The sequence below is a fragment of the Talpa occidentalis genome, unplaced genomic scaffold (assembly GCF_014898055.3).
Source record: "Talpa occidentalis isolate TD23 unplaced genomic scaffold, MPIMG_talOcc4v2.1 talOcc4.10, whole genome shotgun sequence".
NCBI lineage: Eukaryota > Metazoa > Chordata > Mammalia > Eulipotyphla > Talpidae > Talpa > Talpa occidentalis.
Genome location: NW_023600993.1, coordinates 12363531 through 12390595, shown reverse-complemented (window position 1 = coordinate 12390595; position 27065 = coordinate 12363531). Strand labels below are relative to the sequence as shown.

General features: G+C 48.6%; 1 protein-coding gene across 2 annotated transcripts in view; it reads left to right on the top strand.

Annotated features, from left to right (window-relative positions):
- Positions 1-27065, top strand: part of COLQ (collagen like tail subunit of asymmetric acetylcholinesterase) — a 52236-nt gene that overhangs the window by 16801 nt on the left and 8370 nt on the right. Inside the window, exons 1-12 of one of the 2 annotated variants that reach the window (XM_037524640.2) lie at positions 1518-1877; positions 6740-6852; positions 8532-8633; positions 11302-11346; positions 11662-11688; positions 13477-13548; positions 14949-15011; positions 15505-15531; positions 16158-16202; positions 16370-16405; positions 18858-18938; positions 23638-23743. In XM_037524640.2, coding sequence (XP_037380537.1) covers positions 1763-1877; positions 6740-6852; positions 8532-8633; positions 11302-11346; positions 11662-11688; positions 13477-13548; positions 14949-15011; positions 15505-15531; positions 16158-16202; positions 16370-16405; positions 18858-18938; positions 23638-23743 — 832 coding nt within the window. In that variant the 5' untranslated portion in view covers positions 1518-1762. Of the gene's footprint in view, positions 1-1517; positions 1878-6739; positions 6853-8531; positions 8634-11301; positions 11347-11661; positions 11689-13476; positions 13549-14948; positions 15012-15504; positions 15532-16157; positions 16203-16369; positions 16406-18857; positions 18939-23637; positions 23744-27065 lie in introns of those variants that run through there. The other variant, XM_054690547.1, reaches the window with a different exon arrangement.

Sequence of the window (27065 nt, the reverse complement as noted above, 5' to 3'; positions counted from 1 at the left end):
CGAGTAACGGGTCAGGAAAAAGACAAACATTTGCAGAGTTGAAGAGGACTCCAGCTATGATCATCTAGTCCTGTCACCTTCATTTTTACAATAATGAAACAAAGTACCGATGAGTATATGAGTATACACAGTTTATGTGTATAAACCTTTTTAGGAGAACTTAGTGCTAAATGGCTAAAAAAAAAATGCACTTGGGACTAAAAGGAGCAAAACCCTCCACTTCCAAGAGTTTTTGAAATGAATTTGAAAAACAAAAAGCTGCAGAAATAGGACCCAGCACAGGGGAATTTAGGAGAAGATGATGCAGATGATATTCTGCAACCGGCTGGGATTCAGGACTGAGTGCTCCATGCCCTCAGTGCTGCTTTCTAAAAGAATCTGCACTTCGGGGAACAGAGGGAAATGTCCTAGGGAAGGAACTGCGCCGACTCCTTTTCCCTCTTACTCTTCCCATTTTGGTTCCAGCAAATCTTCTCTGTTTTCAACGGTTAGTGCAAATATCACCTCCAGGAAGCTTTCCCTGATTGCTCACTTGTACCCTTCCCCCACAACACACACTCAGGTATTCATCACTTCCTCCTGTAAATTCCTCTAGACACCTCAGCCCCATGTTAGCCAGAACTCCAGCACAAGTTTGCCTGACCCCAGGGCCTGTACTCTTTCCAAAACCCTGGATGCCACATCCCGAGGACAGGAGCTGTGTCGTTGTGTCTTGCACACACTGGTATCCCATGTGTATTTCTGAGTAAATGAAACAGTGAATGAATGATTACAGGACAGGGCCTTTCTCTTGAAGGCTATGGCTCAGGGTTCAGCAGGTCCATCCAGCCTGCCTCCTGTGTCTGTACCCCACCTCTTTTGTTCCTAGGGTTTGGGCTGTGGCTGCTTTCTTCTACTGTGGGGAGCTGTGTTGCAGGAGAGGCCAGATGAGCCACAGAGCCTAAAATATTTACTATCTAGGCCTTTCCAGAAAAAGTTTGCTGACTTCTGCTATAGCTTATGGTCTTTATGAAGCTGGCTAAAACCACAGTGCCTATTGCTAAGTATGACAAACATGAATAACCTTGTCTTTTATCATGTAGAATGTCATGCATGTGGGCACATGCCTGTGCATTAGGTGGGCCTGTGCCGCACAGACAGATTTCTGTATGTAGCTGGTATATACCATTTGTCCTCTTATAGGCAGGCTTCATCTAAAAGGGCTGGCCCCACCGGCTCTTCGGAAATATCTATCTAGATATAGACAGATATATATTTTTTATTAAGTTTGACTTTGTTGCCTGCACCTTGGCACACATGTGGCGGGAGCAGAGACCCCTGGCAGCTGAGACCTTCCCTGAGGCAGAGCAGGCAGACTCCTGGAGGACAATCGCAGTGGGGGTTGACTTTGAGGCTTGCCAGAACAGTATTGACAGGGCAGTTTTTGAGCCGAATGAAAAGCAGCCTGTTGGACAGATTACACTCCATTTCCTCCCGGCTTGCAGGGGTGCTCAGTATTGCTGGCTCCCAACCTCACCTCCTCCCCTGGGCTGAGGGCTCCATTCCTCTCCCAAGCCGCCCCCAGTACAGCCTCCTGAGAGGCCAGAGCGGGGCTGCCTACCCAGCCCTGCTCCCAGGAGCTCAGCCCTGGCCTCCAGACGGACCCCTGGCATCTGAGGCAGAAGCAACACCAAAGCCGGGATTGGCCGGCTCCCACCCCAAATGCCCAGCAGGCCGGCGCTGGGAACCTCGGGGGCGTGACGAAGCGCAGCCTGTCTCCAGCATGTGTTCTGGGGCCAGTCCGCCTTGGGCTCTGGCCACGATGACCGGCCCATCCCTCAGCCTCACTCATCTGCTCTCCATTTCAGGACTGCTCTGTTACTCGGTCTGCTGCTTGGGTGAGTTTGTGTGTGAGTTTGTGTGTGTGTGTGTGTGTGTGTGTGTGTGTACTGATTTGGAAAATGACTCTTGGGAAGCAGACTTGTTCTGGCAGCTTTGAGCAAACTAAATCTTAAACTTCTCGGTCAATGTTGGGGTCACAGCATAAAGGGGGGGTCGCTGGTAGAATTGGTGGGGACCTGGGCAGACACGCTCAGGTGTGTGTGCACACGTGTGTTCCTCTCTTGTGCCCTTGACTTCAGGGTGGCAGGCTGGCAGCTGCTGCGCCTTGGCTTTGCAGTAACGGCGTGTTTTGTGGTCGGGCCACCCCTGGCAGCGGCTGGCTCTCCATCACTGTCCAGGCGGGCTGGCTGGGGCCGTGCAGTTTGCTGCCCATGGGGCAGCAGCCACCAAAGGGGCAAATGCTTTTCTTTGTAGGCTGTGTCCTCACCTGCCCCCTGGGCAGCTTAGAGGCAAATTGTAAATCCTTCCTGTGATCTTTCAGAGAAGTTCAAATAACTTCAATGTCTAGAATCAGTTTTTTGAAGCATGTGAGGCAGATGTGCAGGCCTGAAGGGAAGTTGCAGGATGCAGCCTTCCCTGGAATAGGTGAATCAGGGATCACAACACTTGAGGTCAGCTGCAGCCAGGCAATGTGAGAGTGTCACCATGGCTGAGCCACCAGCATGCTCAGTGGTGCCAGGTCCTCTCCACTCCTCTCTTCTGGTGCAGGTTCCAGTGGGCAGGGGAAGGCCCCAGATCAAGAGGAGGCAGAGGTAAGATTTGAACAGGCCACTATCTGCACAGCACAGGTAGCGTGCAGCTGCACTCATAACCTTCCAGGCTGCAGAGGGAAAGGTTTCAGTCACTTCTTTCCTTTGGTGTTTTCTAATGACACACTTGCTTGATAGGGGAGGGAGGTTCCTTGATGCAAAAGCAGGAGGCAGCAGTGGGAACGGCTGCCGCTCCTACCCTACAGATGGGTTGGCCTGGTGAGTGGGAATTGCTGACAGTCCCAGTGGTGTGTCTGGGGTCAGATGCATAAAAGGAGATGGCTGGGGTCAAACTTGTGGTACCAATGAGGAAACTGAGTCTCAGATTGAAGGAATGCGACATATGGTCACTTGCACACAGACCCCCACTCGGACCCAAGTCCCTATATTCCCAAGAGTGGGTTGGAGTGAATCACTTTCCAAGGATATGCCTAAGAGTCAAGGGGGTGTTGAGTCCAAAGGGCAAAATCAGCGTGAAGACAGCAAAACAAACAAACAAATAACAACAACAAAACCCTATAAACCTAACAACTGCCAAAAGCCTGATTCTGACTCAGCTTTGTTCTCCCCACCCCCACACCCGCAATGTGGCACAGCAGGGGCCACGTGCAATGTGACTTTGGTGTCTTTCAGCCAGGGCAAGCAGTCCCGAAATCCCCAGGCTGCCTGAGGCTGAGCCATGTGGCACATCCGGGGTTTTGTGTGCACACACTCACATGCTGGGGTGTGCAGTTGTTTCCATTACAGCAGAGCCTCCTGGGGTTTTCCAGGCTGGACCCCGGGCTCAGACACGACTCCCCCGGAGGCAGCATAGTCCTGAGACCCACAGGCCACACACAGATGACACCAAAATAGACATGCGAAGTCCTGGCTTAGTTAACTGGGAGCGGGGGAGGGGAAAGCTGTTCCCAAACACATCCACCTGATGGAAATATTCTGCGCTGGAATGAGCTGTAAATAAACCAGACCATGCTAAAAACAAACACCTCCAGGGAGGGGGTGGGTGTCAAAATAGATGGTCTTCACCTGCTGAAGATGAAGTAGGTCAAGGGCAAAGGCTGAGGAGGGGCAGGGAGGGTGGACCATGCAGATGCCCCAGCAGGAAAAGCAACCAATGACTTGTTCACTGAAGAGTTCCCCAATTTCCAGGAAGACACAAGAGATATAATGGCTTTAAACAAGCCGGGGTCTTTCGGCAGTGGAAGACCACACAGTCTTTGGGGTGAGTGCTGGAGGCCATATACGAACTAGAATAAATGGCAAGGAGTATGGCAAGGAATAAATTAGCCATGTGAACATGCCAGCCTCCCAGGTGCTAGGAGAAGGTCTGTGGAAAATCTCAGCCTCAGACCTTAGCTGTCTGTTGGGACAAAAGAGAGACAAGAGAGAAACTGTAGCTGGGGCCTTGGGGAGGGGACTAGAGTGTCGGTGTGTGTGGTCAGCCTCCGTATGTTACAAAACATACCCAGGACCCTGTAGAAGCCTGGCCACACCTCACTCTAATTCAAGGAAAGAAACTTGGAGAAATGTGAAGAGGAGTAACATCGGCATCCGTGTCAAGTGTTTTTTTTTTTAAGATTTATTTATTTATTTATTTATACATGCACTGGGTACAGTCAGAAGCACAGGAGGGTGAGAGAATTGACCAGAGCCACAGCAGGGAGCAGAATAGGCAGAAAGACCTAAGTACACTGCTGAGGGGAGCAGCAGGCGAGACAGGAGAGGTCTGCACGCCATGTGGGACACTCGCCTGGTGGCCGGGGATCGAACCGGTGCTACAGAGGCTGGGGGCAGCTTTGCAACCCAGTGCTCAACTGCTGCGCCACCGGGGAGGCTCCATCAGTGTCAAGTTTTTAGCAGAGTATTTTGCCACTGAGAAGCAGCCCCTGGAGCTGCCACCCACAGCCAGGCCATGTGGAACATAAACAATTTCACAGAACAACGTCAGATGAGGCCACTCTGACCACAAGGACTCAAGACAAGAACAAGGTCACCCGGACACCATGTCAGACACAGAAAAAACAGACTCTCTTTCCTTGCTGCTGTCAGTGACCACTGCCTACCACAGCTTCGGCCTGACTTGAGTTATCTCTCCTTCTAGATAAGAGTTAAGATAGTCAAAGAACAGCCCAAGCTTCCTCACAGCATGCATGAAGTGCAAAGCCAGACTCTACTTTCTCACAATCTCCCTAATATCTTGAAAAAAGCCCAAATCCTGGGATAAATCCCCTCCAACACCTGCTTCCCAACATGCCCCACAGGCCCGCTGGTGCAATGGGTAGATGGAGCCAACTCAGTGTGCTTCTGTTGGTCTTTGGTTGGGGTCACACTAGCATCTCAGGCCATTGCTATGGGAGCCTCTTGCCTCCTTCTTAGCTCCTGACCTCTCTCCACCAGTGAGCAGTCTCAGTGTGGAGAGCAAAAGGCAGGATGCTGAAACCAGATGCTGGCTTCAAATCGTGGCTGTGTCACTTGTTGTATGACCATGGGTAAGTTGCTTCTCCTCTTTGTCTCAGTGAACTGGTCTATAAAATGGGAATAGGAGAATAATGACAGTATCACTTAACCCTCAAAATTGCTATGAGAATTAGGTGAATATATATGTGTGAAGCATTTAAATGGTACCTGGCATGTGGTGGTATTTTGTCATTATTAATATCATTTGTTAATATTATTATTCATTCAGCAAACATGAAAGGAATATATAGTGTATGTCAGGCAATGTGCTAGACCCTGGGGATAAAAACTGGCTCTTATTCTCCCAGAAAGCACAATTTAATCAAGGAGATGCAAGGAAATAGTTTCTCCCCATAAATGAGAGTTAACACAGGGTGAAACTAGAGAAAAACAGGACCACTTAACTTTGGCCTGGGAAGTCAAGGAAAGCTTCCTGGTGGAGGGGGCATCTGACATTTTTTTGATAAATAAGTAAGACTGTCCAGGACTGGGCTGTGTGTGAGAGGGCAGAGTGAGACTGTGTCAAAGGACCTTGACAGTCACTTAAGCTCCACAGGCCTTACCATCCACAGGTCTGGGGTACTGTTTTGGCATCTTCCTGTATCCCATTCCTCACAAGACCTGACCCAGTACCAGGCAAAGCATATGCTCAAATGGACAAATATCTAACACTAAACTTCAGCAGCTTTCCCCACAAACTAGTGGGGACTTCTCCACTTCATATTCTGTCCACTATTACCCCAGGTCCCTGCAACATCAAAATCACCCTTGATTCTTCCTCCTCTTTCATGGTGACAGCACACTGTGCCCCCAGTTTAGTTCTCCCAGTAATGTTTGCATCAGTCCCTTCCTTTATGTCCTCACTGCTTTCAGTCAGACCCTGACAGGACACCCAATATCCTACCTGCTGCCTGACCCCAAGTCCTTCAGCTCACCTTGCCCTCTGCACCTTTTCCTACACAGAATCTTCCAGTAACATCCTTTGCTAACACCTTCCGTGGCTCTCTCTACTACGTTTTTACTAAAGCTCAACCCCATTGTGGGCATCTAAATTGCATAATCTAGCTCCAAACTACATTTTCAACCCTCCTTAACCCCCTCCCCCAGTTCTGTCAGAAGCCTCCTTCCCCAAAAGAAGTTTCACCTTGAAACTTCCTGCTTCTGTGCTATATTTAACGTCCTTGGAGTGCCTGACTGCTATTGCCCCCTGCCAGAGAAGCTTCTCAGAGTCTCCGTTAGACAACAGCGGCAGCCCAGAGACTCTGCCAAACACCAGCCTGAGCTTGGCCTGGGCAACCTCGGCAAGACCATCCTAGTGAGGAGAACGTGGCTGGAAAGGTGGCAGGCATTCAGGGTCCCAGTCATGATATGTGAAATAAGAGCCCAATACAAAGAGATGTTCCGGCCAAAATAGAGGTTGGAGGTCAAGAGTAAAGGCAAGCCGGGTCAGAGAAATGGACCTTGTCATGGCCCCAGGGCCCAGCCATCTTATTCATCAAAGGCAGGGGGCGCTATGTCAAGTAGCACATGGGAGGCAGGCTCACATTTGATAGGCTAGACTAGAAACCGCAGCTGGGCCTCCTTGAGCACAGTGGGCATGAAGGAAGCCCCAATACCCACCCCCACTAATGAGCAAAGTCTTCTCTCAACAGCCCTTCCCGGCCTGGATCAGAAGAAGCGGGGCTGCCACAAAGCCTGCTGCCTGCTGACACCCCCTCCACCCCCACTGCTCCCACCACCCTTTCTCAGAGGGGACCGAAGTCCGGTGAGTAAGTGAGAACAGCCATGGGGCGTCTCAGAGCCCACCCCACAGCCTGCCCCATCCACCCACCTCTGCAAGCCTGCTCCCACCAGAATCCTTTCTGAGGGAATCAACCCTCGCTCTGACACAGCAGGCTGAGCCCCGGAGCCGACATTCTGCCGTCGCGGGTGTGTGTCCATTCCTGAAGAAGTGATAGAGGGGGCATCCCCGGTGGCGCAGTGGGTTGAGAGAAGTGCTGTGAAGCTGTCCACAGCCTCCACAGCGCGGGTTCGATTCCCCGCTGGCCAGGGAGATTCCCACACGGCGCGGCAGACCTCTCCTGTCTCGCCCGCTGCTCCCCTCAGCAGTGTATTTCAGTCAGTCTGCCTGCTCTGTTCCCCACTCTGTCTCTGGTGAATCCTCTCACCCACTGCATCTCTGGCCTGTACCCCAGGCCTGTACTTGTATAAAAAATAATAAAATAAATTAAAAAAAAAATAAGTGCTAGAGGAAACTGGATTTGGCCAAGTGTCCCATCTTCTTGAGAACAATGAGGTGAATTTATAGCTTTCTGGGCTCCCATCAACATCCCAGATGTGGAATTTCCCCTTGCCTTTTTCTTCTCCCCTAATCTCTATAGAATTCCCTTCCACCGCTGGTATCTGAGGTAAACTGTGGTGAGGAGGTGTTCTTGTGTGGTTGAGGTATGAAGGGAACAGAATTTGGGAAGGCAGGAAAAGAGAAGGATTTGGGAGGCTGAACTAGAAGGCACTAGGTCAGGACATTGTGGGAACTTGGGATTCTCAGATCTTTCCAGAAACTCTTAGATCTATGCTGTTTATTATACAGTAGCCACCGGCCATAGGTGGCTGGTGAGCATGCTAATGTGGTTAGTTTTTTTTTTTTTTTGAGATTTATTTATTTATGTATACAAGAGCTGGGGTACAGGCCAGAGATGCGGGAGGGTAAGAGGATTCACCAGAGACAGAGTGGGGAACAGAACAGGCAGACTGACTGAAATATACTGCTGAGGGGAGCAGCGGGCGAGACAGGAGAGGTCTGCCGTGCCATGTGGGTTTTTCCCTGGCCGGCCGGGATCAAACTCGTGCTGCAGAGGCTGCTGATTGCTTTGTAGTGTGGTGCTTAACCCCTTGTGCCACCAGGGAGACCCCTAATGTGGCTAGTTGGAGCTGAGATGTTTTGTATATATAAAACACACCTGAATTTTGATGACTTAGATAGGGGAAAGGATGCAAGTTATCTCATTAGTAATTTCTGCACTGAATATACGTTGAAATACATACAATATTGGGTAAAATAAAATATGCATTCAAATTAATTTCACTTCTTTCCTTTTACCTTTTGAAAGTGGCTGCCAGAACATTTAAAACTACATAGCTGGTGTCGGTGGTTCGCTTTTTTATTTCTATTGGCAATACTATCTTTGACACTGGAGAAAAGATTCCCCCCTCCCCAAAGGGAGTTTCCTAACTCCATCCAAAGTGGCAGCTTTATCTCTGTAACCCATTCAGCTCAAGTCGAGAGCAGAGAAGAGAACAGAACCTAGAATGCTATCTGCTTGGGACACCATGGGGGTGTCAGGGAACCCCTGATCTTGGCAACTGGACTGTGGGGCAGGGTGGTGACTCTCTGCTTCTTTCCCCTAAGGCCAACCTCTAACCTGGTGTTGCCTTGCATTGAAGCTTCTCTCCCCAGACATGAAGAATCTCATCCTAGAACTCGAGAGCACGCAACCCCCGTGCGTGCAAGGATCACTCGGCTCTCCTGGACCTCCTGGCCCCCAGGTTGGTGCTTCCCACCAGACTCTCTTCTGCTGAATTCTGCCCAGAGCAGTGAAGCCCACTGGGCAGCGTCTCGTGGGGTCTTCCATTTAACATGAAACGGGTGCTTTTCCATCTCCAGCTCCCATCCAGCTCCAAAGCCAAAGCCTGAACTCTGGCTGTCCTGTCTTGACTTCCTCCTCTCGGCAGTGCTGTATAGGATTTGGGGGGCGGTGACTAAATGAGGTGCTGCATAGATGGGTCTGGTTTATTATTATAGTTACTCTACATGTGACCACTGGCCCCACCGTTAGACCTAGGGGTGTCTGCATTCAGAGGAACCTGTTACTCTGAGCCCATTTGGCCCCCAGATATTGCTACCAAGTGGCCCCCACCCTTTCCCATCAAAGCTAAAGGGAAGACTAGGGAAGGCAGAATGCCTCAGAAAGGATTTTCTATGGAAACCAGCATGTCTCACAGACTTCTGACTCCTCAGGGAGGAGTCTCACAGACTTCTGACTGCCCAGGGGAGAAGGGCCATCAAAGAAAACATCAAAGAAGAGCTCCCCTTGGTCCAGAGGCACTGGACCTGCTGGGGGAGGGAACGAGGGTATTAGGACTCGCAGGTTCCCAGGTGCCTTAGGGATTATGCCACCCCTCCTGGTGGTCCCTCCTGTGGCTTCCACCATGGGGAGACTAAGAGATACTCTTTACTCTGGTTCCAAAGCCCCCCAGGAGGGGATCCTGGCCTATACCTCCTATGTCATCTCACACTCCCAACATTGCCCATTCCACTCAGCCACAGTGCATTTCTTGGGTCCTCAAACTTCTTAAATCCTCAGGACCTTTGCGCTATGTTTCCACCTGTTTGGAATATTCTTCCCTCTGATTTTCACCATGGCCAGCTCCTTTGTCACTTAGCACACAGCTTACCTCCTTAGACATGCTTCCCCACCCACTCTGCACCCGGTGCAGGGACCTGTTTTAATTTACTGCATCATTTTCTTGTCTCATTACAGTTTTCTTACATGTTTTTTTGTTCCTGGTCTCTTCCTCCCCACCCCTGCCCCCTCCAAAATATAGACTTTCTTGAGAGGTTGGCAAACTATGGCCCATGGGTCAGATCTGGTGGCAGCTTGTTTTGTTATCTCTGGCTTGTTTCTGCTTTGCAAAGGCAGATACGACAGTTGTATTAAAGCTGCCTTATTGCAGGTGTAGCTGAAGATATGTACTAGCTGGTTCTTTACAGGAAAAGTCTACCACCCCCTGGTCTGTGCCTAGTCTGCTCCCTTGCAAGTTGTAATAGGTTCTCACAAATATCTGTTGAATGCATTAAACAACAACAACACCCAGGATTTGAACCCAGCGTGGGCCAGAGCTGCCACGGAGGGGCTGCAAGGTCTGCAGAGGTCCAAGGTGGGCACCACCTCTTGGGTGGGTTTCTATCCTCCCCCAGTCTATACCAACAACTCTCAGGACCTATGAGACCCCACAGAGCCTGGAAGAGAAAGGGGGAGGTTCTCTGCTGACCTTGGGCAGCCCTCAGTTTGAGAAGCGCTGAACTAGTGCATAAGACCTGTTCAGATCGTTCTAGTGCATTTCAAGAAGTAGAAAAAACTGAGGCTGGGAATAAGAACAGAACAAAACTCCATCACCCCTGCCCACGACCGAAGAACTAGGCAAATGTGGTGGTTCCCTAACTGATCTCACATTAGAATTATCTGAGAACTTCGAAAATCCCCCATCTCCCCAAAATTGTCATTCAGTAATTGGTCTGGGGTGTGGCTTGGCCTTGGGGACTTTTAAATGACTTATCTTACGTGCACATACGTCCAGGAACTGGCTGAAGGGGCTGTTTGTCATGTAGCCAAGTCTCATAGTTCAGACAGGCTGTGTCAACCTGCTCACCTGCAGATCTTGGGGGTGAAGTACTGGCCAGGGGGGATTTGATGGGTTTTCCCTCTGCTATTCTGGGGAATTTGGAAAATAGTCAGCCCTCTGAGCTAGTCACAGACACACGGGCAGAAGGCAGCTGCCTCCAGTAAGATGTACCCAGCTTCAGTGCAGCAAGCGCTGTGACCCCTGAACTGGTTGGCCCCATGCCTATGGGTGGGCCTGGGACAAAAAAATGCACAGTTTGCTCCCCCACATTCTTAAAAAAAAAACTTGTATTGAGGTAACCTTGATTTATAAAATGTCAGGTTTCGGGTGTTCCGTATTATAATTCACCGTATACACCACATCGTGATCCCACCCCAAGTCTAATTTTCCATCATCACCACAAATGACCCCCTTTGCCCATTTTTGCCACCTAACCCTCCTCCCCCCAGGTTTATAGAAAGATCTAGAAAGACCTGACAGGTGGCAGGGGGAAGCATCTTGTTTTCAGCAAACAGCGTTTCTTTAAGACTTGTTGCTCTTTCCAAGCACTGGAGATGTTTTAGCAAACCCAAGGGTCCCAGGGAGAAAATTAAAATCACAGAGAAGATGTGCAAGCATTGCAACTGTGGTGTCACTGGAAACCCAGCTCAGAGGAAGCTAGCAGAGGGGGTGTGGAGACTAGCCGGCATGAAAGAGCTCCTTGTGCAGTGCCTGAGTCAGCATGGAGACCCCCTCCCCGTCCCGCCTCCCTTGCCTCTATCATGCCTTGACTTGATGTATCCTTTCTTCACTTCTTATCTCCATTATGTAGGGTCCACCAGGGCTTCCCGGCAGGACAGGACCAAAGGGAGAAAAGGTATGATCCCCTACTTTCTTTGTTCTACCTCTCCTTAGTAATCCCAGTCTGTTTTCTGGGGTGCAGCTGACAGTTTTCTGGTTGAGGTTTCAGAGCCTTGGCATGTGTGGATGAGTCCAGGGTGACCGGGCTGCCCTGCAGGCGTGGGATCCAAGGGTGCCTGTCTGCCTGGCCCCCTGGCAGGGCTGGGTGCTGTCAGCTGCCAAGCAGCCATGCCACAGGCTCATACCCAGTTCGCAGCCTGCTCAGCCTTCTGCTTCCAGAAATTCTCTTCCAAAGCAGCCTCTGCTTACAACGTGTCTTCTCCATCCACAGGGGGAGCTTGGCCGACCCGGGAGGAAGGTATGGTCCACGCTGCTCGGTCAGCATTTCACGGGCAGCTTTGATGCACATGCGTGTGAGTGTGCGTGCACCCCTAGGGTGGGGGAACCACACTGGTGGGCAGCGATGGCCCTGCCCTCCCGAGGATGATGGTGGCAATCCCGCTCTATCCCCTTGACCCTTTCAGCCAGGAACTGGAACCCGCTAGTGCCAGGCATTCGGACTCCTGCCAGAGGCTGCAAGCCTGGTTCAATTTCCCCCAGCCTCAGACCATCTCTTCTTGCCACCCAGCAGAGAAGCCCTTTTAAGGCCCAACCAGTAGCACAAAATGACTCACAGTCAATCTGATTAAACTGGAATCAAGTGCCAGGACAGACCGAAACAAATGGCATTTGCTTTCTGGTCCAGCTGAAATAAACGAGGGTTACTTAAGGTCATGGGGATGCTGAGTGAACCAAACACGTGTTATTAAGACTCTCATTGAGTCAGGATGGAGTAAACCAGCAGCCTCATGTGGTGGACGGTTGCACCGACTGACAGGAACTGAAATTGTAGGTCTTGCTGATAGAAGGGGGTGCATGACTCAGGCCAAGAAAAACGCTTGTGTTTAAAAACACAACGACTCTTTTCTGGTTGAGCGTTTCATTCAAATTTTTTCTCTGCCAACAAGAACCTCTGACAGGTCTGCAAGGCAAAATTTCAATGCTTAGGGCACAAATGACAAGTAGGGTGCTGGGTGGAAAGGATTTGGGGGTGGTCACCAGCACAGGACTAGCAAGGGACATAACTCATGAACGGTGTCCACCAGGGTGTGGGAGCATAGTCGTTGCAGCTGGGTGACAGCAAACATTTTTTGTTTCGCTACCATGGGTGTGAGATACAGAAACCAGTACATGGGCCCTCATTTGTGATCTCTGTTTTAGGGGCTGGGCCATCCACATTTCTAGCTAGGAAAACCGTGGGTACAAGGCACAGAGGTCAAGATAGCCCCCAAGTCCCTGGTCCCACTCTCTTTTGCAGGACTTGCTTTTCTATGGCCCCTGACTTAGGCTGGGCCCCCTAGAAGCAGAGACTGGTGCCCTGTGCCAGTGTTTGATAAGGGAGCACACTTTAGAGGAGCTGAGGTGGGGGCGGGGGGATACCCGCAGGGCAGGGGGTGAAGCCCAGGGTCGGCAAGGTATCAGTTAACATTTGTTCAACCTCACTTTTGGGGGAGATCTGGAGTGTTACTACACCACAAAGTGTGAGGGCAGAGAGCTAGCCTGTGGCTGCAGGCAGAGGAGGAACATAAAATGCCACGCAGCTCCAACTGCCCAATGTGGGCAGATCCACAATTGCAGGTTGCCAGACAGGGTTGTGGCAACAGGGAGGGTAGCAACTGGGGAATGGGCACACTGAGCTGGTAAAAGAGATCTGGAGGGCATCCCAACAGCATCCGCCATGCCTTCCTGTCCCATCACACTCCACACCTCATCCCTGGGGAAAAGCCTATTGGAATGCAGAGGACATTTAGGTGGGTAGGTGGGTGTGTTGTAGAGCAACGAGGGGATAAAGGTCAAAAAACCAACTTTAGAAACCCTTCCTCCCACCTTCTGTACTTGGGTAGAATAAGACTTCGTGTGCCTACAGTGAGGTTTTGACTTGTCCCTAAATGACCCGACTTCCTAGCCTGTCAGTCTCTGAAGGATCAGGATAAGGGTCTTGGGGCAGCCCTAGAGACCCCAAACTCCCCTCCTGCCCCAAGACCAGTCTTATTTCCCTGAAGGAAAGAAGCCCAGTTGTCCTGACTTTTGTTCTTCATCTTTGAAGGGTAGACCTGGCCCCCCAGGTGTTCCTGGCATGCCTGGGCCTATTGGCTCACCTGGCCCTGAAGGACCCAGGGTAAGTTGGCAGACTCTTGGGGCTTGTGGGTTATCAGGATGTGAGGGGAGAAAGTGGTGGCTCCCTGGCGCCCCGCACCTAGTAAAATGTGCTTCCACAAGAAAGAGAGGAAGAGACATGAGGATGGCCCAGAGATCCCCAAACAATTCCTCCTTCACCTGCAGTGCCAGACCTGGTCAGTTCAACAGTTCTGCTCCATCGGAGCAGAAAGGGGACTGTTCCCCACTTTCACGACGTCCTGTTTTTCGTTTGTCCTGAGAGTTAGCAAGCAGTTCTGTGGCTTTCCTGAGATGACCCCAGAGGGTCTTGTGTCTGGAAAGCTGTGGGCCAGTCAGTCTGATGGGGCAGAGAATGGAGGGTTGAGGGGGTGGATGTTAGAAGCTGGCATGATTGAAATCCTGCATTCTGAGAGGGATCAGAAATGCTGATGAAATCCCCTTTCTCACACAGGTTCTGACAGCTAACATCCACACCCATGCCTTTGTTTACATTCTTCTCCTTGTCAGCCACAGACTTGGGTGCAGGGTGTGGCTGGAAATTTTACTTGCAAATGTAAATGCAGGAGTGGGCAGGTGAATGTCACTATCAGCTCTGGGTCATTTACAGACTATTTTCAAATGGGAATGGAAAGCTGTATTGCTCCTCCTCTTTGAAAAAGTCCTAAGATTCTTTCTTTTAAAAATCACCCTTAAGAGCTCAGCTGTCCAATATGGCAGCCACGAGCCCTGTGGCCAATGAGGTCTTGAGATGCATATAGTGTAACTGAGGAACACCAAGTGTGAATTTACAAATCTTGACTCACTTCAGTTATTTGGAAAATTTTCAGCATGTTTAGAGCAACCTGAGTGTGGGAATCTGCTTTTCAACTCTGAATTTTATGAAATCTAGTAAGAATTAATTATTTTGGATAAAAAATGAGCACTTGAATTGAGATGTTAGCTAAATATAAAAATATACAACACATTTCAAATACTTATTATGAAAAGCAGTGTAAACTATTTCATTAGTAATTTTTATGTTGATTATATGTTGAAATGATGTAAGATTGATTTGTTAAAATTAATTTCACTTGTTTCGTTTTACTTTTTTTAAATTTATTTTATTTATTTATGCATACAAGAACTGGGGTGTAGGCCAGAGGTGCTGTTCCTGTACAATATCTAGTTAGCATTTAATTTGGAAGTCTGCTCTGCCCTGGACAATTTCATATTATAGTTAATCTAAGATACCACAATGAAGTATGAAGCATGGAGCCCTGTTAAGCAAGGCAGCGTTTGGAGACCTCAGTTCACAAACCAGCCCAGTTTCACCCCAATCTTGCCCATAACCCTCCTGGCTCCATTTCCCTAGGGGATGTCACTCTAAGTCTTTTTTTTTTTTTTTTTTTTCTTCTAATGCAGGGTGAAAAAGGTGACCTGGGTATCATGGGCTTGCCAGGGTCAAGAGGACCAATGGGCTTCAAGGTCAGTGTGGTGGGCCAGATGGGTGTCCCCAGGTCTTTTCACTAAGAATCTGGAGTTCTGCAGCTCATGAAGATGGGGGCTGGGTGGGGTTGCCATCCTGGGCTGGGGAATGGTACAGATATTTGACATCCCTGGCAGAATGCTTGCCTTTACCAGGCCGTGGGGAACTTCATGCCCTGGGACAGAGGGCCATAGGGATGCCATTCCTTCTGTTTTCCTGGGCAGTGAAGGTTAACCCTCTATCCTCTGGTACCAAAGCTTATGGAAACCTTTGTTGCCAAAGGTCAGGGGAGGGGGTAAGAAAAGCAATGCTCTTTTTAGGCCGGGTATAAACACAGTACTCAGGGACGCCTTTGTGTTTACTGCTGCAACTCCACTAAAGCTTGCAGCCTGGTGGGGTCACCCCTGGCCACCACAGCCAGGATTCCTTCTGCTTGTGCCCTAAACTTTAAGGGCTGGGCTGATTGCAAATGCACCTTCTGCTTTCTTTTAGGGCTACCCTGGATCCAGAGGGGAAAAGGTTAGTGCTTGTCTCTGATAGCTCCCAGAGCCTGCTATGGGAGTCAGCTCTGTGGTGAACAATGGACAGACCCAGGTCTGTCATTAGTCAGTGACCACAGTGACCATCCCTAGACCCTCCCCTGTCCTTTGTCAGTGGGTACAGAGAGAGGACAGGGGCCTCTAGAGGCAGGACAAGGGGCTGGGGAGGAGTAGAGGCCCCTTACATGGAGCAGCTGAGCTGGAGGACAGAGGGCAGCTGCTGACAGGTGCAGGAGGCAGATGCCGACTGCATCTTTACACCAAACTCCACTGCACAAGCTCCGCCTCTATCAATAGCAGCAAAACAAAACAAAAAACCTACATGGGGCCTGGGGACATTTCCTCTAAGACGAGAGAGGATCTGAGACTCACAATTTTCTGCAAGTTGTCCTTTATTAATGCAAGAGCTCTTTGGGGTCCAAATAGAAAGCGAACCACAAAGCATTTCTTCCTGGGCATACCAGGAAGCCTTCCTAAGCGCAGTGCCTATTTCTGAACCTGGAAAATGAGGGTGTTGGTTTGGGACACTTTAAGTCTGAAATAGTTTTGACCTGCTGCTAGTGGTTGGTCTTAATTTGCTGCCTCTTTCTTGTGGTTTTCTCCTAGGGATCCAGAGGTGAAAGGGGTGACTTGGGGCCCAAAGGAGCAAAGGTAATGGCCATTCCATAGCAATAGCAAACTAGAAGGGGAGTGGCGACCCCCACCCACGCCCCAGTGGTCTGGCTGAGTGACAGGGCGCCCACTGCGTGGAAGGTGACTGGCGCCCTTCCCGGCTGGCATTCTGGAGGCGGTCACTGTGTCTGTTGCTCTCTCCACAGGGCTTTCCTGGAGTTCCTGGCATGTTGGGGCAGAAAGTGAGTACCAAGAAGGCGTCAGAGTGGCCCCAGTAAGAAGTCAGCCCCTCCAAACAGAACAAAATGAGCCTCTTTGACCCTGAGGACTAGGGTCCCCAGTCACGGAAGGTTCTAGTTTAGAAAGGGAGCAAGTTGCCATAAACATTGGGAGGGTGGCAGGATGGTCTGAGGCAAAGGACACCCCAGTTAGGGTGACAGCAAACATTCTGTATTTTGCAAGTTATGTTTTAATTTAAATAGTTAAATGTTTAGAGGGTTTTATGGCTTCCTTGCCTGCGACAGGACTTCATCAAAAAGGATTTAAATACATTGATTTCAAGAAAAAGTATTTAATCAATGGCATAGATATGACACGAATTGTGAGGGTGGCTATTGAGAGACAGATTCTGGGAAACTTTTCCTCAGGGTTAGGGCTAGAAGAAGGAGGATAGACGGGGTGGGGAAAAGGGGGTGCTTTTTGTGTCAGAGAATAAAGAGAAAGAGCACATGAAGGGCTGCTTAGCACAGATCCTAACCTCCTGAAGGTGGTTACTTATGCTCACAGGAATCATCCTGGGAAGTTATTTTAACCTCAGCCTCACAGCCTTTAAATAAGCAAATGGGATGCCTTCTCAGAATTCTAAATTTCTTTTTCAAATTCACCTTTATGTTTGAAACTGGAATAAACACTTTTATCTGACCTTCCCCAGTCAGCAGAACATATTTAAAATGTTTTAACTATAATTTTAACTATCTGACATGAATTATTATAATACATCCCTGCCTTAAGCTGCCAAAAACTCTGTTCCTGTTCCCCTAGGTGGTATGTTGGATTGAAAAATGAAGAGACTCATTATACAAGCAAATTAAAGGAAACATTCAAAAGAGGAAAATTTTGGTTTTAAAATATTTAGGCTAGGTTTTCATTCAGTGCAGCAGTGAACATCAAAGAATAATAAATTACTATAAAATTATGACAGCTTCCCTGGCCTCTGCCCCATTTATTAGACTTGCCATCTAGTGTCCTTCTTCCCTTTCATGACAGGCTGTCTTCAAACAGACATGATCTGATAACCATAATCAAATTTTAGGAGAGAAATTAGATCAAGGAATTACTGGCTGCTTCCAGTCGATGAAGAGAAGGGTCACACTTCTCTCTGATAATCTCTTGAAGAAAAAAAAACATGCTGTTCATGCTACTGTTTTCTCCCAGCCAAACCAGATGTCCTTGTGCCCCCTTTAAACAACCAAGGAAAATTGTGCAAGCGCCTCCATGGCTGTATAAAACCATCCTATACTCTCTCACTGCCCAGGGTGCTGAAAGACATAATTTGGAAAGAAGTACAGGTGTAAGGACAATTCTAGAAGTTGGTAGCTTAGGCAGGGACAATTCTTTGGTTGAACTGACAGATAATTTCGGAGTCTTATGGTTGATCCCCAGTGAATGTTGGGGTTCCCTGGAATATTCCATGGGTCAGACCTCCTTAGACTATGTGAAAAGCCCTCTGGGTGTTTCTCATTCTCTCCAAGTGGCTGGGCCGGATCTTCATGCACACTAGCTACTGACTTAGGGCGTTTCTCCCAGTGGCTATCACTTAATATATCTTGGTGGTTTGTGCTAAACTGTTGAGGGGTGAATGGTGACAGGAACCACGCCTGAGGGTGCATGATCCAAAGAAAGAACCAATGGGCCCAGACTCCTCGAACACAAGGAAGGAGGAAAGAAACTGAAATGGAGAAATGAGTTTAGGAAAGGTTGGCCTTTAACTATGGAATTCTGCAGTTGGTTCAAAGAATTGAAAATCAGGTTTTCCAATGAGGAATGACATTGCTTTCCTTGTCTTTCATAAGAATTATGTTGTGTTCCAACATACTCTGCAACATCTCGCCCCACAAAGGGTTTTCATCTAATTAAATGAAGTGTGCTGGATAGCAATCAATCTGATTTTTACTGACAAGTGGGAGAAATATAGAACTCCAAGAAAAGGTCCTAAATGAGCAGAAACATCCTCAAAATGAAAATTGTCAAAATCATGTCCAGTTATTAAAAAAACCCTTAGAATTGAATTTGTGCTAAAAACAAGAGAAAACACAACATAACATTTCAACTAAAAGAGAAAACATTTTTTCCAGACCAGTTGTGCTACAGCACATATGTGAGAGAGGTAGCTGAGTCTCCTGCTTTGGCCATTCTGCACGGTGACCTGGGCCACTCAAATACATGATGCCCAGCAACTTGTCTCTCTTAGATCATACAGCACCCACCAGGGTAACTTTCTCCTTTTCTTCCTCTTCCTAGAAAAGCCAATATCTTTTCACATAACCCCATCACCCACCCAATCTCCCAGAGTTGCCCACTCAGAATCTTTGGAATGGTCAAGGCCATCACCCTTGGGGCCCATGATCCTATAGCCCTCTGGAGTTGGGCCTGATCCACACACCCTAATTCCTCTCTTGTCTCTCTTCTTTCCAGGGTGAAATGGGTCCAAAGGGTGAGCCTGGGATAGCAGGTCACCGTGGACCCACAGGAAGACCAGGAAAACGAGGCAAGCAGGTGAGGATCCCCGGATGACCACCTTCCTGTAGTTAGGCCCTCATGACCTTGGGGGTGGGGCTGTGGAGGGGTAAGGGGTGGGGTCACTCAGTGTCCTCTGTCTGGTGGAAGAAGCAGCATCATTTCCAGGAGCCCCCAACTCCTCCAGGTGAACCATAGTTTAAGTTGCATCACATAGAATGCCCCATGCAAGCTGAATGGAGGCAAGAATGGATTGAGTCCTAAGAACGGGTCTGGCTTAATCAAAGAAACTGGGAGCAACAACCAGGTTTTCTGGGTAAACAACCTGTTTTTGCCCCTCCTCACCCCATGGGAGTTTTGAAGAAGAGCCCAGCTATTTCCCTACTACTGAAGGGTTATCTGAGTCCCAACAATAGGGTGGACTTTCCCCCCGTCAAATCCCCAAGTTGTAAGTGCACCTCTTCACAATATGGGCGCTCTTAACGCCCTGGTCAGCAGGCTCTTGTGTCACACCAGGCCACGTAACGTGGGACGGGGAGAGAAGTAAGGAAGGGAACCCGCCGTAGCTGACTTTGCAGCTGAGCTGAGTGGCTCAGGGGGCTCCTCCTTTTCCTCTCTTGGACAGGCTGAGAGATGTGCCCTTTTATTTTTTTGGTTATGAGTTTGTTGGCTTTTGCCTTCTTTTCCAACTGTCAGCGTAGTAGACAGCATCTTGGAAAACTTGGAAAAGTCTCAAAAGTAGGCGTGAAATCTAAAGACCTAGGCCCCGGGTATAAACCATGTTACCACTTGGATGTATCTTCTCCCCATGTTATTTCTTTTGTGAACTTTTTAGCTGTCTGGGTGTTGTTTTCTTTTTTAACCCAGTATGTCCTTATTGTATCAGATATTTTTAACTAAAACCAAAACATACACATTTTTGCTTGTTACCGCAGATTTTCATGAAACATTTGTAAACATCCTTTAAAATGTCTGCACCCTAGTAACCAATGAGTCAGCAATATATTGCTTGAGCCAGAGAGGCCTGAGTTACATTTAACACAGAGAGGTGAATACCTCTCCATGGGCACAAATTTTTCATTATTCTATTTTTTTCTTCCCTTGGGCTAGATTGTGTTGTTTTTTAAAAAATATTTTATTTGGGGCCTCCCCTGGTGGCGCAGCTGTTGCGCGCTGGGCTGCGGGGCTGCCTGCAGCCTCTGCAGCGCAGGTTCGTTCCCCTGCCGCCGGCGAGGGTCCCACCAAAAAAAAAATAAAAAAATAAAAAAATAAATTTTATTTGTATATATTTTACATCATTGTTCATTTTTAAACAATGTTTGCTTTCTTTTCTTAGGTGTAGTCCCCATAGAATTTCCACCACCATAAATTGTGGTTTTTAAGCTTTAGCTGATGTTGGAATCACCTGGGGTGGGGTGTGGGGACTGATTAAAAACAGGTTTCCTGCCCCAGTGCAGTGTTTGTGGTTCTAAGTTGGCCCCCCTGTCCCAGTACCTGAGCTTGACTTCTGGGCACCTGCTATAGCTGACCTGGCAGGGGACTTCCATGGGATTCTGAGGCGAAGCCAGAGGGTCAGTGGTGGTAACACAGGAAGCCAACTCCAGTTTTATCATGTGAACTTAGGAATGACACAAGTGCCAAGCTGGGTAATTCAGGTTCCACAATAGCTTTTAAAGTCACCATATTCCAATTCAACTGTGAGAGTTTTATAGTGTTTTACAGTGAGCATGTTCATGGGTGCTCAACAATTCCTAAAATAGAGGCTCCGAAAAAGAACAAAGGGAAAAAAAATTTAAACAAATCACTCTCTCCCCAACTGCTGATTATCTAAATTTCTTGTGCTAGAAGATTCTAGAAGCCTGTTGGCCTCTGTCTTCCAGTTCTTTTTGTGGTCAGTGTTTATCTTTTCCTAGTCAGGATAGAAGTCAAGAATTCCTTGATGTCTTTTGAGAATGGTTCAGTTGAAGTAATCTTAACAACCACCCTAGAACCTTGTCTGGGGTTTCAGAGATGTTAGGGAAATAAGTTCAACCTTTCCATGAGATGTCATGAACAGCCTGAGTATGTGCCAAAGCCCAGTGCCTTTCTGTGCCTGAGTTGTTAGCCTGGGGGAACCTGTCATGGTCTTGTATTCAGTCCCATTTTGGATTGATTGATTGATTGGAGCAACATATAATTGACATAAACATTCTGTTTGTCGCGGTGTACAACACAACAATTCACTATTTTCTACACGCTATGAAACGATCATCACAATCGGTCAGGTTAACATCTGTCCCCACACATGATTACAAAATTTTTGTTGTTGTTGTGATAAGAACTTTTAAGATCTACTCTATTAGCAATTTTTGAACATGCAACCGTGTTGTCAACTATAGTCATCATACCGTACGTTACAGTTCCGGGACTTATATATTTTATTACTGGAAGTTTGTACCTTTTGACCTCCTTCACCCATTTTGCCCACCTCCCATGGTCCTTTCTTTTTATCATAAATTAATTTCCTAGCATAGAGTCTTATAGATCAAGTGTTTGTGGAATCAGTGGTGCTAGGAGTTTCTGGAGGTTATTGTAAGTTGATCCAAGTCCTGGAATCAGAACTCCAGAGGGACCTCATGAGATTAGAATTTCAGAGCCAGAAAGATCCAATTCCCTCCATGTAGTCCCAAGGAAAATTAGGATCAGGGAAGTGAACTGCCCTGTTCATGACCCCGCTAAACCAGCTTCCAAGCCAGGGTCAAAACTTAGAGGGTGGAGACCTGCTTTTCCCCGCACTACAACTTCTCTCATCACCTTCCTGCTTCAGGACGGCCGGGAAAGCAGCTTTTGACGTGATTATAAAACCTTTAGTTAAGGAAGCAGAACAACTTTCTTGAGAGGGGTTGCCAAACGTTGTGGCCACAAAAGATCAAAGAATGCCTTTCCTGGAAAGCATTGCCCCAAGACTCCTGCTCATGGAGAGGTGGCTTGTTCCGAGCAGATGACTGGTAAACAGAAAGTTCCATTACTGCTGGTGTCAGGTCAAGGAGCATTTCCAGCTCCTTGAAGTTGTGGCACTTCCTGTGCTCATGGCCAGCTGAGCCGGCTGTTAGAAAAACAAGCCTTAACAGTGGCTATATTAAGATGGTGTGACTTCCTTGACCATTCTGGGACCCATCTTGGTTACCTCATGGAAATGCTTCAGCTTGGGCAAAGGCTTAAGAACTCCCTCCATCAGGACAAAATTGGAAACAGATCTCACAGCTCCCATATTGAGTTTAAGAACTCATTGGGCATTGCCCAGGGACATGTTGACAGGACATCAGGTCACCGTTGTGATTGGAAAGGAGTACCCGCCTGCCTACTTCTCAGGCCCAGGGAAGGTGGCATTTCATCAGGTGGGCACATCCGCCAAAGCACACATGTAGAAAAGGGATCCAGGCCAGTGATGTCGGGCATCAATCACTGTCCTGTTAGGCCCTGGACAAGAGCAGACAGCTAGCAGAATGTTCCAGGGAAGAGCCTCCAAGCATAAATCTGCCTTGGTTTCTAGGGTCATTCCTAAGGGCAGCCCTGAGGGAGAACTGTTCACTCTTGACCCTCCCAGAGCAGGAGCAAAATGGACACACTGTTTTAAGAAATTTTCTAAATGTGTGAAATCCAAGTCAATTGCTGTGATAATCCACATGCTCCATTGAACCCTTGGTTCTGTGCAAAACAGATTTTCATTCCTGAGATCTGTTAACCCCCTGACAAAGCTGCATAGATATATATATTGACTGTGCCCATTTTACAGATGAGAAAACTGAGGCCCAAGGTATGGCTTGAATTAGCAGGATCTCAAGGCCAAAGTGAAAACCCAGATTTCTTGACTTACTGCCCAACAAAACTCCATCCTCTTGATGTTCTTAGCTTCTTTCTCCTCCCTCATTTGACCTGGGGAAGGGAGGTGCACAAGACAGATTCTAGTCCCAGGGGGAGACTTGATGAAATGACCACACAAATAATTGTACAGCTATGATCTGGGATAAAAGCCATGAATGAAAAGAATTTTGAGAGCCAATGACTGAGAGAACTGACTCAGTCTGGCAAGGTCAGGGGAGGCTTTGCTATGGAGACATTTGAGTTAAGAGCTGAAGAACGGGAGGGAGTTAACTAAGCAGAGGGGAGAGAAGTGGAGTTTAGGGTAGAGAGAAGAGTCTTGAGGAGAGAGATAAAAGTCATGCGCTCTTTAAGACGAAAAACACCAAAAAGCTGAAATGAGATTAGAAAGCCCAGCTGGACAGGGCTTTGAAGGCTGAATTAAGGAGCTGGGTCTTTATCCTGAGAAAAACAGGAAGCCACTGGGTAGAAAGAGCTCTTGGGATGAAATGGAAATGTTCCTGAGGTGCTGGTAGAAAGCCTGAGTTCTAGGCCTAACTCTGCAGCCTCCCTGCTAGGTGACCAGAAACCCCTGCTCTTTGCTGAGGCTCTGCTCATCTTCCCAGCAAGGGGAGTATGGGGGTTGGCTCCTTTCAGCTGTCACGTGCTGTGTTTCTAGGACAGAGCAAGAAGTAATGTCTGCAAACTTGCAAACATCACTATCTTGAATGTCACCTGCCCTGAGTATTCTAGGAAATTGCTAGTCAAGATCTCTGTCACTGCATCTTGTCCTGGGCTCTTGCTCCAAAGTGCAGGGTGGTCCCTGATTTAGAGAAAAGTGGGGAAGGAAGTTTGCTATGTCATGTTATCATACAGACTCTGCCTTTCTTTCTGCCAGGGACAGAAGGGAGATAGTGGAGTTATGGGCCCACCAGGCAAGCCTGGACCTTCTGGTCAACCTGGCAGACCAGGTCCTCCAGGTCCCCCTGGCACCCCATCAGCAGGTAAGAGCCACACTGTTTCACTTGATCTAGAGAGTTCCACTCCTGGCTAGCCTCCCCAGAGAGGGCTAATGTGATGCCAGCAGCCTTGTGTTTTGAGTTAGAAACTGTCAGAGGCACTTCAATATATTTATAATTTTCCCATAATTTAGCTCATCCATTCAACTTTTTGCGCAAGAGAGATAAACACCCATTTGGCTTTGTTTGAGCATTTTTGGAGAACAAATAGGAAAAAGAAGAAAAATTACACTGGTAACACATCTATACTTTAAGTGAAAAAATAGCAGCAACTTTTTATCAGCTTACACTTTTTTTTTTTTTAAGATATATTTATTTATGCACACAAGAGCTGAGGTATAGGCCAGGGGAGTGAGAGGGTTCATCAGAGACAGAGTGGGGAGCAGAACAGGCAGATTGACTGCAATACACTGCTGAGGGGAGCACTGGGTGAGACAGGAGAGGTCTGCTACACCATGTGGGGGTCACCTCCCTGGCTGGGGATCGAACTCATGCTTCTGTGGCTGCAGATAGCTTCATAATGCTGCATCTTAACCCCTTGCGCCACCAGGGAGGACCCAATCAAAACAATTTCTATTCCAATTTTTAAAAGAAAACAAAATCCATTAAAATTCTACAGTGTAATTTCTCCACTCTGCGTTTATGGGAATAGATTTGCCGCCACATCATAGGGTAATCAAGAAATGTCACATCTTATTAGATTCTTTAAACCAAATTAAAGCCAGCTCTGAGACTCCACCCTGTCAGGATGCCTGGGAAATTGAATCTCATGCATTGTTAGGATTCTCTTCACTCCGCCAACAGCCTCAGAAACATTGGGCAAAGATCTGGGGAGATTATGGCAGAAAAACATCAGGGAAGCTCCTTCAGTCTTTGATGCACCCCTGAAATATCTGCTGTTCAAGGCCGTGTGGTCTGTGTGGTGCTTGGTGGCCACCAGCCTGACCCCATGCTTGGGTAACAAATCATTTCCTAGCCTGGGGATCCTGGTCCCAATGGTTCAACTTCCCAATGAGTATCCCACCTTGTGAGATCTCATCTGCCTCCCAGGATCAGGGGGTCCCTCTCCTCTCCAATCTGGAGAAACCCCTTCTTGTCCATCCTCTGGCCCCTTCCTCCTCATTCTCCTTCTACACCTCCACCCCTCTTGGGAGCTTTGTCCTTTTTTTTTCTGAGACCAGAAGGTGGAAAGGCAAGTTTGTCTTCAAATGATAGTTGTTCTTAGCAAAGGCAAACAAGGGCCTAAAGTCCCATTACCTCCTTGAAAACAGGAGAGGAGGAAACATTGTGAGAACAAACATCAGCGTTCTGCCCATGAGTGATCACGCCACTCCTATGTCTGTTTTGTTATAGGAACTAGATTTAAGATGCAACCTGATCTGTGTGTCCATGAGTTGATTAGATGATCTGGTTAGGGGTGCTTCCCACTGGGCCCTTAGTCTGGCAAGCAAAATGTTTCCTTGAGTCCCATGGGTCTGAGCTTCCAATCCAGAGACTGAGAGCATGACCTGGAGCCTGGGTTTTGCCTTTGCAAGGGGCTCTGTTGGTGGCCCTTGGGGTCCTTAGGGGTTCACAAAATGGGAGCAGCTAGGAGGCACGGGGCCACGAATGCAGAGAGGTCCTTAGCCCATGAAGATTTGAATGCCCTCTCCGTGTGCATCTGTTTATAAAGGCCAGCCCTCATCTGACTTGAATCCATTTCTCTCCTAGGCCATGGGGTTGAGTGAGAGGGCAGGGCCTGCAGATCTTCAGCAACTGATCAGGAACCCCCTCTCTTGTCTGGTGGATGTTACCCCATCCCTTTAGTGGGCGCAACACATTCGTATTTTCTTGCCTTGGTCTTTCAGATCCTTCTTACTCAGCCTACTATGCCTGCCTCCTTTCCCCCTCCACACCCTGGCTTCTGTCCTGCAGTAAACACCCCAATATCTGTTCAGCTTGAACATATTCTGTGGTTTCTCTGAGTCTGCATGGCCTGAAATGGCCCATCATCCTCTGGCTCACCCAGCAAAATCCTCTCCTTCCTCCCAAGCTGTCTTCAGTTAGGCCTCCCAGGGTCCCTAAGGGTTGGGGCTCCCTCCCAGCCCAGGCCGCATGTTGCCTTCTGTTACGGACCCTCCACTTCTTGCAGATGTGTTTCATCTCCTTCTAGATGGCAAGCCCTCACAGCAGGGGCTGTGGCAGAGTTAGTCCTGCATCCTGCAGGTCCCTGGCAGGCATGCTGGAAGGGCCTGGCCAACCCCCCCCCCCACCAAGGTGTGCACAAGTGGGCTGGAAGGGGCTGGCCCCCAGAGGTATGCACTGGTGGGCTGCATAGGCTCTGGCTGGTCCCCTGGGCTGTTGCAGGGCAGTCAGGGGCATGTGGGCCTCCTCTGACCCGTCTCCTCCCTGTCCTGCCTTGAGTCACTTCCTTTTTGATGAACGGGCTGAAGCCATTCAGAGTGAGTGGGCTGAAGAAAATGGGCAATTATTTTGTTTTTTGGAAAGGTTTTTTGGGGGCTGAAGAGAAGAGTTTGAAAGAGACCTCTGTGCCTGGGACTTTGGATAATCATCAAGAGTGGAACCCAAAGTAAAACCTGAGACTACTTTTGAGAGTCTGAAAAAAGCCCTAAACCCACTCTCGTGGGAAAAGCCTGTCTACTACACCCAAGATTCTGTGCGCTGCTTCCCAGAGTGCCAGTAACTCCAGCGCAATCCCGCCTGGGCTAGAGCCTTGGGTTCTGTGCAATTCAGCTTACTTCCCTGCTCTGCTCCTCTCCATGCCTCCCCTGACAGAGGAGAGCCTTGAGCCCCAGGGAAGTGACCTCCCCAAGGTCACAGAGCTGCTGACAGGTAGGTGGCCTTGCCTGGTTCAGAATCTGGTCTAGTCCAGGATGAGCCTGTGACTCCTGGTCCTGAAACTTGTCCTGGTAGTGCAGACTGGGAGTGGGGGGATAGTTCTGTGGTTCCTCTGCTTGCCAGGAAGGGGGGCAGGGGCAGCTGCTGGAGAGGCCAGGCCCCTAGGAAGCCTGAGATGGGGCAAGTTCTGGTTGCCGTGCCCTTCAGTATGGCCTGGCAGAAAACAGGCAGTGGTAACATATGCCCTCCAACAGCTGGGAGGAAACAGCAGGGAAACAGCAGAGCTGGCAGGAAGGAAGCAAGATCCCTGCCACGTCCTGTCAGGAGGCTGCCTGTGGTTCTGATGCCCAGTGCCGTGGGCCAGGAAGGTGCTGGGGACATAGAGTAGGCGGGAGCTTTTCACCACCCAAGTTCCAGAGAAAGAGGGGCTGGGGACGGGGGAAGGGAATAAAAGCAAAATGCTTTTAGG